Source organism: Seriola lalandi, unplaced genomic scaffold (genome assembly GCF_002814215.2).
Source record: "Seriola lalandi dorsalis isolate HSWRI2012SDOR001 ecotype SW California unplaced genomic scaffold, Sedor1 jcf7180002054690, whole genome shotgun sequence".
NCBI lineage: Eukaryota > Metazoa > Chordata > Actinopteri > Carangiformes > Carangidae > Seriola > Seriola lalandi.
The window spans coordinates 773,002-788,623 of NW_019525243.1; the positions used below are offsets into that span (position 1 = coordinate 773,002).

At 40.7% G+C, this 15,622-nt stretch overlaps 1 protein-coding gene across 2 annotated transcripts in view; it reads left to right on the top strand.

Annotated features, from left to right (window-relative positions):
• cyth3b (cytohesin 3b) overlaps positions 1–15,622 on the top strand; it is a 40,304-nt gene that overhangs the window by 4,191 nt on the left and 20,491 nt on the right. The window contains exon 1 of one of the 2 annotated variants that reach the window (XM_023423261.2): positions 11,717–11,909. The exons of the other annotated variant lie outside the window; for it this stretch is intronic. Coding sequence (XP_023279029.1) covers positions 11,867–11,909 — 43 coding nt within the window. The 5' untranslated portion in view covers positions 11,717–11,866. Of the gene's footprint in view, positions 1–11,716; positions 11,910–15,622 lie in introns of those variants that run through there. 2 annotated transcript variants of the gene reach the window in all.

Below are 15,622 nucleotides of genomic sequence, written 5' to 3' on the forward strand. Positions count from 1 at the left end.
ACCTCTACAGTGTTCTGTATAAGTCATTTCCACTCTGATGTATAATTCATGAGACACCGGCGATAACAAGGTTGTAGTATGAGTAACCCGGTTTATAGGCTGCTGTTCTTCTATCTTTGGCCTATGGACATTAGTTAAAAGGTCCTTTGTGTTAATTTCTTACAGGTGTTTTTTATGTGTTCTGTTTCCCCTTGCCACCTGTTCAGCTGTGGGTGATACAGTAGTTACTGTCTAGCTGGTTGTACAGTTCTGCATCGGCCTAAAACTGATACCTGAACCTGGTACCGGCAAATCTGACTCCCGAATCTGACCTGAGACCTAAAGCCATATTTTTGGCTTATTTTATATGTTATCAACAGTAAATTAAACAGTGAAAGTATTTAAATGTCGATTAATAGTTTATGTTATTTATCATGTACCAATGCCAAACATTTGCTGGTTCCAGTTTTCTCAAACATGAGGACTTGATGCTTCTTTCTGATTTCAATCACTCAAAATTGGATCTTTTTGGATTTTGGACTGTTGGTTCTACAAAAAATTGTAAATTTAAGATGTCATCTTTGACTGAATTGTGTTTGTTTTTTTGTTTTTTTACATCATGCTGTCATTTGGAAGTTTAAACTATTAACTGATTAATATAGAAATGAATAAATAACCTTGCTGAAGGCAAGGCAAGTTTATTTATATAGGACCATTCAGACTTAAAGCAATTCAAAGTGCTTTTCAGAGGAATAGAATAAAAGTGACATTAAGTAATATTAAAATGCATTTAAAAGACGGTAAAAACAGAAACAAAAGACAAGGGGAAAAAAAAAAGAAATAGCTCAACAGTTTAATGTGCAGAACTCCCTGTAAAGCCACAACTCAATTTTCACACTGTTTTTTAAGTGATGAAGCAAATGAGATGTAGGTGCGTGCATGCATGGGTGTGTGTGTTTGTTTGTATGTCAATCGTGCACGTGTTGGCATTTTTCCTGCATTTTAAAACATTATTATATTAAAGCAAACATCTCGTTCGCTCCCACCAGTGTGACTCATCTCTGTTAAAGTGTGTGTGTTCTCTCTGTTGTGACTGCTGTGTGCTCTCGCTGCTCTCACACGCTGGCGGTCATATACAAGCAGTCCAGCTCACCATGGCTCAGTAACCGCTTTGAGAGGTCGATGAGGAGAGGAGGAGACTTCTGGCTTCTGTATGGGCTTTGACGTTACTTTTTAAGCTGAAGTCTGTGTGCGTGTTTCACCTTTTGACAAACAGGTCGGTGAACACAGAGGGCCCTTGTTGAGTATGGCCTCCCAGAATATCAGATAGCACATTTCATTTACTCATGACATCCCCTCGGTGGTTTAAGTTGGATTCAACACTTGCCAGACTGACCTATATGGAAGTCAACTTTCTGGATTTGGACTGCCTCTGTACATGATCTACTCGCATCAATAAGAACTAAGTTTCAAACTAACATGAGTCATGTGTGCCAATCCTCTCGGACCTCCTCTCTGTTTTTTCTGCCTTTTAAAAGTATTGGTTTTAAGTAGTTTTATAAGTGGCTGCGACGCTGATGGCTAGACTTAATTTTTGTCTGGAGCAGAAGAGGAAAAACACACATGCAGGGGCTTTTCAAGAAAGTATCCAGTTTCCTCTTCATCTAACAGACAGCGTTGTGCAGGTCTATTGCTCAACAGAGTCACAGATTGGGATCTGTCTTTGTAGCATTAAGACCATCAAGGGGCTCGTGGAGTGGAGACGTGAGGCAAATCGAGCTATTTTTCTCCTCTTTGGAAGCAAAAATCAGAGCGTGCCAAAGGTCCCAGGAGTCTGAAGCCATGTGCTGAAGTGAATTTCAGGCAAAGAACGTCCTGCTCCACTTGGGCCTTTGTGGGAGTTTGGGTTCATGGCTTCCATTTAAGTGAGCGTATGTGTGTGTGTGTGTGTGTGTGTGTGTATGTGTGTGTGTGTGTGTGTGTGTGAGGGGGTTCAGGTCTGTCGGAAAAGGAAGAGAAGGCCCAGCAGAGTGGGCAGGAAAAGGGAGGGTTGGAACAATTATGTAAGCGCACAAAAGATTGTTTAACCTGCTGAAGATGCAGGAAAAAGGTGTATCCCCCTCTGACTGCCAGTAACATGCACTCTATGAAAACACACTCTCCAATGGCCTGTAGTTTTCTCTTCTGAAATACTACGTTCAACTGTGATTTCTAACACAGACACACAGATTACCGCTTTATTCAGTAGGTGCTGCAAATTTATTGGAGAAAAATTCAACCATCTCATTATCACTCGAATCTCCATCTCACTTTTTCCTTTTCTGAATTCACAAGATGAAAGTAAAGGGATGTGATGATTCATGCTTTCCACCTTCTTTTGCACCTGCCAGCTCTGTCCTCTGCTAGAGGTTGAAGTTAGTTTTACTTTAGATATTCATTTTGTGGGGTTTTCTGATCTTAATGCAGCTAGACATGACAGTAGCATAACACAACAAACAACATATTTTCAGAAATACCTTTTATTAGACTAGAGCTGCAACAGTTAAGTCAATTAGATGATTAGTCATTCAAGTCAAAATAGAAAATGCATGTGCAACTATTTTGATGAGTATATACATTTTCAAGCAAAATTGGCTAAAATTTGCTGGTTTTAGTTTCTCAAATGTTAGAATTTGCTCCTTTTCCTTGTCTAACATTTTAGTAAATTAAATATCTTTCGGTTTTAGACTGTTGGTCAAACAGATGCTCGAGTTGGGTTAATGAAGTGAGCCCATTCCGGAACGGGCACAGTGACGTGTGCACCATGAATGACAGGCACACTGGCATTTTTTCCCGGTTTGCCCAATGACTTGTCCGACCGGTTTTATCTGTACCTGGGTGGTGAACCTATCATGATGGCGGTCGGTCCGTAGTTAAAAAAAATCTATATAACTTAATGTTTGCTAGTTGAATCTACCTTTCTCTTTTTCGCTCCCTCTTGCCTCGGCAATGCTGTCACCACGTCTCTCAGTTTTAGATTAAAAGCCCTGACTTCACGATATTGCAGCCGCTGCAAAATGTATATGAGGGAAACACTGTTGCTTCCTTAGACAGTCAGTTTTACACCAATTTCAAGCAAGCAACAAGAACAATTGCAGTCAGGTATCCTTCTAGCCTCCTACATCACATCAAAGTTGTGTGGAATGGTATATCCCATAGTGTAACTTTTTAAGGTTACATTTTCATTGCTGTAAGGCTTTAATTTTAGTAATTTTCCTCCCTAGTGTCTTACTAAGGACAAGTAAACTATAAAAATCCAGTGTCTCACTGATGATCCACATCATTAGTCGAGTCGCGTGGAATATTCTGATTCAGATCTGATTCAGGCCTACAAAGCGTTTTTGCTAGGGCACCCCTGTTATTCAGCTCTGTAGTCCACTCTACTCTTGGGCATCTCTGCTCTGTGTGTGTGTCTGTGTGTGTGTCTGCGTAGAGCATCTGGCCGGCCTCCAGCCTCTTACAGCCCTCTCGTCTCCCCCCTGGGGCTCGTGGCACTGCCACTCCAATGCCAACCTAGCTTTTAAAGAGGGATTTGTAACGCTCAGTGACTCACGTAGGGGGGGTCAATGTGTCAGTAAACTACTACAGCACATCCTCAGTCTTTGCCTCACCCCATAGTCTCAGTGCCTTTTTTCTGCAAGATGCTGCTGCATCATGCAAAATTCATTCTTCTTTCATAGAGACAGAGGATGAGCTGTGACTGCGCCGCTGGTGCTGTGGGGAAGGCTGAGGTTGTTGCAGTTGTATAGTCTTTCCCTCCCCATGTTCCTCATCATCGGCTTTGTGCTATCCAGAATGGCAGCAGTGCTCTGTTTGTCACTGAGAATGCTACAAAGAGCACAGCAGGATGACCGTGTGACACACAGGCTCTTGAGCAACCTGTCACTGTGTATATACAAGTGTATGTGTGTGTGTCCTTGTGACGGTGTGTTTGTACCGTAAGTTGGTTTGTATTTGTTTATGAGAGAGAGATGGAGATGAAGACATGCAGCAGTGGCACAGATTCAAAGAGAGACTGATGGGGAGGTGGATGCTGCAGTCGCACAGTGTATATAGTCATATGCTTAAAGTTGGTTAGTGGTGCAAGGCTCAGCCCAGCTGTGTATACCTCACGCCTCTGTACTTCCACTATTTCGCTTGTGGAGCCATGTGTGTGTATATATAAATGTGTGGATGTGCACACGTGACAGTGAGTGTGTGTATCCCTTTATATGGTGTGTATGCATACTCACACAGAGGATTAGTGTGGACTGCAAGCCATCTTCATGCATAGACAAATGGAGGAGATCAAGTGGGGAGGGATATGGATGACAGTTAGGAGATTATAGGTCAGGGGCTCGGGCCGCTCGCTGTGACTCCCCTACTGGAGTGCTGGACAGCACATACACACACACACACACACACACACACACACACACACACACAAAGTACATACTGTATAAACAGGATTCAACCATGACATAAAAGGCATCCCTGGAAAAAAAAGAAGAGCGGAAAAAGAGAGATGCCTTCCTTGTGTTTTCTATTCCTGACACGGTCTGTCATATGATTTGTAGTATAGTGTGTCATCAGGATTTTCTGCTCCGCACTTCTCATTTTTAGGTGCTTTTCCTTTGCCCTGACCCTTGAATTGTTCATTTGTTTGCAGCGATAGGATGGTTATTGTTGCTTTAGTGCAGGCTGTGAAATATGAAATGAATGGCCTTGACAGAGCGAGTCATGGTGACAGGATCCAGGATAGTCCACAAGGGCATCGATAACTGTGTCATACTACAGGCGCAGTGGTGGCTCGACACATGTCTATACTTGAGGTGCTTTCCCACACCCCATACTGTTATAAGCACACACACACACACACACATACTCACACACTTTCTCTCCCTGTCCACATTCTCACACCACAAAACTCATGATGCATCAATGTCAGTGCTCCCACAGATGATGATCGGGTATGATTGATAATCCGCGGCGGCTTTGACTAGGTCATGACCACTGTGACACACACACACACACACACACACACACACACACACACACACACACACACACACACAGTGGTCCACAGTGTTTATCAGAAGGTGAGTGATTTACAACTGCTCTCGGGCACAAGTTCCTTCACACATGTATTTAATCTCTTTGTTGACCTCTGTCGTGTTGGAGTTCTGTCATCATCAGCTAGTGCACCACAGCTAACCTTGAAAAAAACTTTTTTGTATTTTTTTTGTCGTCTCTTGATAATGTAAAGTGGCCAGAGGAACATGATGCAAGTGCTCCGTCATTAATCTCCTCATAAATGGACTCAGTCAATACCTAAACTGAAGCAGCAATGAGTAATTATTGCTTTTTCCCTCAGGGAAATGTCAGTCAGTTATATTAAAAAACATCAGCAGCTCTCAGCTTCTGAAGCTCCTGGGAGATCTGTGGTCAACATACATCCCTGCAAGCAGTCAGGAGGCCATACATGTGCTTAGTTTCATGATGAAACACTGGAAGAGGAAACTGAAAAGTTTTCAGTTGATGAGAACACTTGATATTCATATGTGTGACACGCAAAACACTTACTACAGTTTTTAGGCAGTTGTATGTGAAGAGGAAGTACAGGATACTGACTCTGGCTAGCCACGTCGATTCTGCCCAGTCGCTATTTTCATATCTGTTTCACATCAGATTTTCCTTTAGCATGACTCCTGTTCACTGGCTGTAAGCATAAGTGAAGAAGAATTTCATGTAATTCGTAATGAAATAATGAGTAGGCCTACTAGCCACTGGAAAACCTCCTGGCAAAGAAGCATTTAGTAACAAGAACATTTTTAAATTTTAATCTTCTATGCACTCATAATGTCATCCTAGTAGCTAAAAGTAGAAGGCAATGTTGTCTTTGTAGTTTGCTGGTATCCTAACTAACTGTAGCGCAGAGGAAAGTTGTCAACACAACTCAACATATCAACTTTTAAGTGGATATGCCAACTTCTTAGCCAACAGTTGCTTATTTACAAAATCCAGCAGATACCGAGCAACATTACTGTTCATTTGGAGTCATGTTTCTGGTCCGGTATTCCCTCTCTTTTATCTCTCTATTTGGTCTCCACCAACTCCTGAGGGAAATACCTAGCTCTTTAGCTGCTAAATGCTCCATTATTTTCATCAGCTAGTCAGTATCTCGGTTTGCTGTTTGGTGCTGAGCAGGTAATGCTTTGTAAAACCAAAGGGAGCTGCCGATTCAGGTGATGAATTTCTGTTGGTTCATCACTACGAGCGACTCCGACTCAAAATTGTCATGTTCAAAAATATTGATTATAGCACTTCAAGGAGGATAGACATTGCAGTATGTGACTGATTTTTGACCCATGCCAAATTGATCTTGAGCAAGTTAAAAACAATTTCTAAAATAATTGGGTATTGACTCAGTATTGATGCAGCGTCATTCATATTTCCATGGGAAGGTTCTTGAACTCTCAGCTGGTCTTCACTTAGCTACATTATTTACAAATGTATCAATGTTACCTAAAATTTGTCTATATACTGCTAATTTGCATCAGGAAAGGCATTTTAAAAGCAACACAATACTGTCCTGATTAAGTTTTTTTTTTTACTTTATTCTAATGAGGAAATGTTTGTAATGAATATATCTTCAAAGTCACAAAATGTTCATAGTGATCATAGTGAAGGTTATGGTAATGGTTAACATTTTCTATGGTTTTGTTTTGGCATCTCAAAGCAAAGATCATGGTTTTATACGTTTAAAAACTCAGCAGTGACATGAGACAGGACATGATTGCTCTCTATATTAAAGGAAAACCATGATCTTTCCCCAACATTGACCAAAGCGCTTTTATACGCCCATGCAGACAGGGAAAAACATTGCAACTGCACATAATCCACACAACTATTACATTTCCTCCAGAACATATTGGGCAAAACCATTAAGCAGAATATAAATATAATTTTTAGCAGACATGGATGAATGAATTTGACTATTAATGTGATGCTAAGGCCAAATGGGCTGCGATATCAAGGTCATCCTAGCTGATTTTAACCGACTTTCATCTACTTCTATAGGAAAAACAAGACTCTGTTCCCCTGTGGAGATGATGCAAGAGTCAAAACGCATGTTTACTTCTAATAAAATAGTGAGATTTAAGATAAGAGGCTAAAGAAAGGGCTCCTCTGCGCAGATGCTCATAATCTGGAAAACCCCGTTATACAGAACCTGGGAAAGAGTTATGGTCTGACCTGAACCACCCACATATTTTGTGCAATGAAGAAATACTAGCTCAGGTTTTAAGTATGTCATGAACTCTTTTTCCCTCTCTCCTCCTCTTCATCCGCCTCTTCTCCTTCCTGCTGTCTTGGAACAACAAAAGTAGAAGTGGAGTCCTACTTGGCAGCTGGAGCGTCTCTTCATTGTCCTGCCTTCTTCTCTTTCTCTCTGTCTATCGTGTATCTCTGCACTACTCTTTTCCAGATTTAAGGCCTGAGCCCAATATAAACAGCCTCTGCTGCCTCCTCCTCCGTAGTGTTTGTCTTTCAGTCACGTGCAAGTTCTGCTTGTCTGCTTAGAGCCTCCATATCAGACAGTGGGCCGAAGAGACACCACTGTTTCTTGAGTGAAATAGGACTGTAGTGGTCCTTATAGAGGCTCTGCTAAAAGTTTCTGGAGCCCTGTTATGTACTGACAAACTACACAACTTCACAGCTGAGTTGCCTGGTTTTACTCCCAACCAGATGTATTTTTAAATTAGGGTTCCAGTTCAAAAGACATGCATTTAATATGGGACTATGTACCATAAAATGTCATTTGAAGAAGTAAACACAATCATAAAGCTATGTTTTTTAACCTTATTGGTTTGTGACCCTTAGGAAATAATCCATCACCAAGTTATGATGTATTGCAGTTCCTTATCCAAAGAGGTTTTACACTCCTGTCCTTTATTTCACAAAGAAAAATACAAAGATTAGAGACACTAGACTAAAGCTGTGTCTGAAATCCATAGGACATACTAATTCTATATAGTATGTGCTATATAATACTATATATGTACTATAAATATAAACATACTGAACCATCATATACTAACAGGAAAAAACACATTTGAAGTCAGATGTCAATAAAACTGTGACTTTGCAAAGTCAAAGTTAAACACAAATTGATTACTTTTTTGGTTTTCTAATATTTCTCCTGGGCTATTTCACCACCACAAACAATTTATATTAATATTTGTCCAGCTCCTTGTTGTTGTGGGAGAAAAGTATGCATCAATAGTACACTCAAAAATCAGCCATATTTAGTATGGATTTTAATCTAAATTCTAGTTAGTCTAAATGCAAACATCAGCATGCTAACATATTCACAATGCTAACATCCGGGTGTTTGGGTGCTATTGACCATCTTATTTTAGCATTTTACCATGCTAACATTTGCTAATTATACTTATAACAAGTTGAAATTTTGATGTGATGCTGTGTAGCAGAAATGTGTTTTCTTCTTCCTCTCTGTATTATTAATCATCTGTCCCCTGAGATTTATCTTGTGACCCACAGGGTGAGTCCCAACCTCCAGATTTGGAACCAAGTTTTATTGGGATTTTCTCAGACTCACTATTCACTATTAGGTTTCTAAGAGGAATTTTATAGGATTGTAAACTGCCGTATCCAGCAATCAGGCTGTCCAGTGATTAGTCGTGCATGCTGGTAGGGAAAAGTGACATTATGTGGAAACTGCTGCATTGCTGCCATCTCCACAGATATGACTGTATGCCCAGCAACATAAAATTCTTCAGGGTTTAGTTTGACCCCAGACGTGCAGGCTTCTTGACTTTCGAGTGGGTGTAATTGTGTAACAGTTGAATCCTTGGTCAATTAGGAAAGGTCTTGTCTAGACAGAGTGCAGGATTATAAAGAACATTATGTACAACAAGACTGAGAGACAAAGCAAAGCTTTACCATCACTGTCAACCTACAGATCACATGGGTTAAATGGCAGGCTGTCAAGATCACCATCTTCCTTTCAAATTTTGTTGTCTTTTCCTTGGGGAAAAAAAAGCGAAAGTCTGAGCAGGATGGAGACTGTGTGATAAGATAAGAAAAGGTCTCAGTTTCTGAAGTCGACAGATGGCAGACAAACAGATGGTCTGATCATTTATCAGTCGCAAAACATGCGAAACTGTGTAAAATCAGTTTCAGAGAAAAATTCATGTAATTGTATTAGAAATGACATGTGAGGTAAGATCAACAAGCAAATGAAAGACCATCTCCACTCACAGTCACGCATGTAACTGAGCAAAGACTTTTAAAAGGGATCCTGCTGCCACAACCACTCAACTAATTTGTCTGACATATGACATTTGACATATGATGGCCCAAAAATAAACCAATCAGAGGCTGTGTTTCAAATCCAACGAGAAGAGGAAATGTTTCTTTAAGAGTGAAATTTGGCAAACACAGTTCTTGTTCATGAATTAGTGACTGTGACTAGTGGGTTCTGTGAAGAGACTGTCTTGCTTCAAGGGATTGTGTTGTCGAGTCTTTGAGGCTTTGAAGATTCAAACAGCCGTGTTTGATGTAACCTCTGATTTTTGTTGTAATTTTTATAAAGGGAATGTTGTGGATGTCTCTTCTGAGATGAGCGCTTACAACAAATGACTGTGGCAGACTTGGAAAACATTCAGTAATTTCTTTGAGACCAACAAACAGTTGAAAGAGGGTAATTTATTTGCATTTGACAGGCCTTTCGGGGACACTGGATGATAAAAAAAGTTTAACTTATTGTAAAAAAAAAAAAATACTCAAACACAAACATGATATTTTCAGATATTTCAAGATTAACTTATTGCCGTTTCATGTGTCCAATGGCTAGGTTTTCACATCAGATGTGTTTAGAAAGCTGATGGACTTTGAAGGACCAGTTTCACAGTTTGTTGTCTATATTTCCAGAGGATGGTGAAACTTTTCAACCTCTGTTGTTTTTAGCAACATGGCTCAAGGCAATTGACTTTGGTGATTCTGTGAGTTTTCCTCCTGCTATTCTACTTATCCTGTGAAATATCTCAGAATCTACTGGACGGATTAGCAATCTATCCTAATGACTTTGGTGATCCCCTGACATTATCTTCAGTGTCACCGTGAGATTCACACTTGCCGATTTCTGTAAAATGTATCCACAAACTGCCAAATCGATATCAGTATCAGCCTCAGTCGGGCTTAAAGCTAGCATTGTTATTGTGAGTATATGTTAGCATTTAGCTCAAGGCATTGCTTTGCACAGCGTCAAGGAGCTCTTAGCGTGACTCTAGACTCTTAAACGCCCCTCTGATTACCATTTTTCATTGAAAGTGGAGCAAAAGACCTCAGCTGAGCTTTGTTAAAGTGTAATAAAAAAGGAAAAGAGCATCCAAGCGTTTCATGTAGGAGTGAACAGAAATGTGCTGTTGTTTGGTTTGGCTGGATGTAGACTTTCATTGTGGACATTTGTTTTCTTGACAAAATAAAGATGTAATTCATCAATTTATGCGTGTTTGTCAATATGATTGAAGCCCAGTATGATCAGACAAATGGGATACCACCCAATTTTGGGTAGTCTTTGAAGATAGTGACCATTATAAACAATCCAATTTTGGCCTGGCTACTTCTTTGCATTAGAGCAGAAACAGCAAATGAGTCTTTATGTCTAATTTGTACTCCAGCAAATGTAGTTAGATGTAATGTATCGGTGGACATTAGTGGAGTTACTACTTTAACTAGAAGGGCACTGAGAGAGCACAGACCTCCACCATAGCCAGTGTTATACATACTCCATCCAGACAAAAAAAAAGAAGTTATAGTAAATGATCCGGATCTGCCTTAAAGTGAAATGGGTTCTTCCCTTGCCCACGCCACATTCCTCCACCAAGTTTTGTGCAAATTGGTTCAGTAGGTTTTGTGTAATCCTTCTGACAAATAAAGAGACACGGGTGAAAACATAACCTCTTTGATGGATTTAATAAAGATTGTCAAAGGACACAGTCATAGCTGCAAATCTGATGTTTGTAATAGGTAGGAAGAAACCGCAGAATAGTGTTTTTTGTAAAAGTTACTTAAGGGAAGTGGAGAATAACATTAGCTGTATGGACTTGAGTGGCTGCTTCTCTAGCCTCATAAAAGTTGTAGCTGATGCTCTTAAGGTGAGTGGACTGTTTTTTGAGTGCACTCTGCTACACCATCAGTGCTGCTAATCTGATGTGAAATGCCGGCCAAACCCCTATCAACACTGCAAAGATGGCTTCGTGGGGCAAAGATGAGCCTATTGATAGTTTGATTTCTTAATTAGAGGGGGTTAATGTTTGAGTCGAGTGTTCTTCAGGTGAAACGTGGAAAGGAGTTGATGTCTGTGTTAAAGAGAGGGAAGCGAAGCAGAGGATCAGAGTGTAATTGTTAAAAAACAATGCAGAGAATTGGACATAAAGAAGCAGTGAGACCAGAGGAGGTGCAGAGAGAGCCGGTTGGACCAGACTGGGCGGTTGCAGTAGGAGGTATGTGGGCTATTTCCATACCTCTACTGTCATCCATCAAGAGGTAGGAACTGTTAAAGAGACTGTCTGTGTGTGTGTGTGTGTGTGTGTGTGTGTGTGTGTCTGTGTGTGTGCGCGCGCACGCACATGTGCCTGTGTGTCTTTGCATGGTTGAGAGCTGTGAGTAGGAGTAATGCTGTGGGGAAAAACAATTACTACACACCTACCAGCCACAATTGCACCTCACATGAGCGGGAAACAGGCTGCTGAAAACAGTGCGACTGTGAAGCTCCTACAGCAGGCAGCGACACGACTGACACAGTACAGGCCATCATAAGGACACGGACGCCTCTGTTGGTGGCATGTCCGTCATCATGGGAACTGGAGAGAGGAAAAGGAAATGTGGTATGTATTTTATTCAGGAAATAGGGTCTGTTTTGTGAAAGGATTATGTTGGAACAGATGTAGGTGTCTCATTTTCACCTCCAGTACATCATGGTGTTGTGTGGCCAGAGTTTATACACTGAAGTAAATGTAAAAAGGAAGCCTTTAGGGGTTTTATTTGTCTGTGTGTCACCGACTCTGACACACTTACGTGCTTTCTTGCATCACTCTTAACTCAGCTGGGTTGCACATATTTGCAGCAGCCTCACCACAATGTAGTGTTGGCTGTGTTGTGAACTTGCATAAGTGCTCCCTAATTAGCCTGTGTATGGGAATGGCCTCAACCTGTTTACGTGGTTGCTATTGTTACAGGAAGACCAGCCCTGCAGTCCTAATCACAGGAGACATCCCCCTCCATTGTCCCACTGCAATCCTGGTGAAAGTCAGGATGTGTTTCACTGGTTCTGTTGACTCTGTTTTGTTTTTAGTAAGGAGTAAAGAAATTAGTTTTACTGTCATAAGATTGGTGTAATTGGTTAAGAGGGTTGCATTTCTGCATGGTTTAAAAATGGATTTGTCAAAGTTATATGACTGTGGTTTAATACCAGAAATCATCCATGTTGTGGTGTTTTCCTATAGTTCATTTTTTTCTAGTTTTAGATGGGAGTGTATGAGTTAAGCCTGATTTTAAAGCTTGTTTTCAACTATTTTTAGAATCGACAGTGTCTCTTTTCGCATCCCTCTGTACTTAGATTTCTTATTTTGAGTGCATAAGTACATTCATACTCACAGTTCTGGCAACATGCAGCGCATTATGAGTATCAGGATGGTGTACTCATAATTTGTTGAGTGTGAATCGTTGGACACATCTTACCCTCAATAGTCGCTAAGTAGCTTGTGAAAATGGCGGCCAAGGAAGCTGCAGTTGTTGCAACGGTGAACGATGCACCATACCAATTTAAGTTGTACATGTCTATACAAAGTGTTTTTTTTACCAAGTACCACTATACTGTTGTTGGATAAAAGCCATCAGTATGTTTATTGAGTTCTTTTAACAGTCTGGAATGATTGGGACCATGAGCGATAACGAGAAAGTTAGCTAGCTAGACTACAGTGGGTATCGTCATTTCCAGTAAGTGCACAACTGCCGTGTTCAATTTTAGACAACACTTCCCAATCTGATTGGTTACATGCAGTATCTCATGCTTTTTCCAAGCTGACTATACAGCAAACATCACCCAATAAAATAGGGAGATCAGTATGCAAGTCCATCTTCTCTACTGCCCTTGGTGCCAAGGATACTGGAAAGGCGTGACTGTCAAGGGCATTTAATCATTTAACTTTGTGATCTGCCAATAAAGGCCAGTCGGTCTCATGAATCAGATCCCAATCTGTCCCGTATCTCCGCAAGCATCAGACAGTTAACTGTGTCAGGACTGAGGTCTTCCTGCCTAGATGCCCATACTAACTTGAATTAGGAACAAGACACTAATGTATTATTCAAAACCCTGAGTAGTTTCAGCTATCAGTTGGTTCGATGGTTAAGTGCTTAAGTAGCATATCTAGCTCTAATTAATACTAAAGATTTGTAAAGCTTTACAGCCTGCTGTTATTTTTCGGACAGCTTCACACACTGCACTAAAGGAGGATCCAGAGTTTGAGACCATACAACCCTGACTCCAGAGGGTTAACAAATATTAAATATTTCTTTGGTGTCAGTGGCAGTGCTGACCCAGATGTGAACAGTACATACAAATACATCCAACTATCAACTGATAGTTTATTTGTCCTTATTTACAGTAACAGAGACAGTGATCACTGGCTCCAACAAAGAACTTCATTGAGGTTATATAAGTGTATCAGTGGTATTAATAATTTGCTTGTGATCTCTGTTTTCCTTTTTATGACTGTCTAGAGCAGGGCAAATCATAAGTCATGAGATTTTGCAGCTAATGATTGCCTGTGATACTGTATACCAACTGTGACCAGATCTGACAACGACCCTGATACTACAAGATGAAAGTCTGATTTGATCAAGTATACTTTGTGAAAATGTTTCACATTTCAGATTTCATTTTGATGGGGAAGAAAAAAAATATTTGGAATTTTTTTCCATCACTTCCAGGATGTGATCAGATCTCTGGCGTCTAATATGGCACAAGTAGTTTCCTACAAAAAGGCATGGTACATTAACAGAATTCGTTTACCTTAATGGCGTTTTGGAGATGCAAGCTTCAAGGTAGCTGTTCCCTCCTCTTCCATTCCCTCCTTGAAATATTAAAAATGGATCCCCTTGCCGCTTTGCCAAAAATGGTCAGGTCTTGTTTTGCAGGCGCATCAGCAAGAACCCTGGCAACAAATGCACTGCATTTCCTGTGGCTGCTTCACAATAAAAGCCACCCTTTGGATAATTAGAAAATCTTGTCTTTGAATGTGCGTCTTTGAATGCATCACCAGTGAGAGCTTTCAACTCCACGCTCACGGCTTGATTCAAATGCAGTAATTAAGGATTAAAACTTTTGAGACAGTCACCAAAGTGTGATCTTACATAAACTCAGTCAGTGTCCTACTCAATTCAATTGGTTTCACTTGGATGACAAACTCTCTCTCAGAATACACACAGTAAATGCTGCCATGTTCAAATTCTTACTGCCTTAGCGGCACATTGATCCTGGTTGGACTTGGTTTGTGACGCCTCTGACCTTGTCCCTGACCCCCAAAGATGTTGTTGACCCACCTTGTTACAAGTTCCCCAGGAGTAGAGAGCTTAAAGTGATTGTGAGATTTGAAAGGGGGAGGTATAAACTCAGTGACCTCTTTGGAAAAAGTCTGGACACTGTGTCTGTCTGAGACAAGTCCATGCTTGAAGACCAATGGAGGAAAAGGCTGTTATGATGATGTATTGATTATAACTGGAACAGCAGCCTCCTAAGTCATCATATGAAAAGGCTGAGTGGTTTTGCATTGGTAATCTATTTGGCTGTGCCCGGGGTTAAGCTTGGAGTGTTTGTATATAACCTAATATGGATTTTTTTCAGGAGGGCTGCTCTCTATGATAATACATATGAACATACACTCACAGATTCCTAGACTTCCATGCATAATGCATCAGATGTCCAGACTCGGCTGTATGGTAGTAGTTGCCCTCACAATGATATCACATTACTCTGCCTTTTCCACATTGCAACAAAACATACACAGCGGGGGAATTGTTACCCAAAACAGATTCCGTCTGCTCAGACAATTTGTCCCATTCTCTGGTCCAGCCAAGCTCTTTCAGCCAGAGTAGGAGGGATGGAGGAGTGTTTTGCGCATTACAGACGTAGGTTGCCTGCAGGGTCTCTTTGCTCCACAATTACCGCTTTATGAGGCTGCTTAACTGAAGCCAAGAAAAGACAGCAACAGAGGCAGAGAGTGTGAAGATGTCTGGTGGAATGGTATCTGTTCCTACATCACTCTTGAGTCTTTTCCATTGAGAGCATCCTTTTGTGTCCCTGTTTCTCTGACACGCAAACTTTTCAGACTTTTTTTTCTCTTTTTATCCTCTTCAACTTCACAGACCTTTCGCCAAGGCATTTTTTTTTTCTAAGATAATTTTTTTTTTTGGCCTTTTTTGTTTTTATTGAATAGGACAGTATAAAGGATGACAGGAAACAAGGGAAGAAAGAGTGGGTTATGATGCGCAACACAGGAGGCATGCTCTTTAACCATTAAGTGGCCAGTATACTGCATCC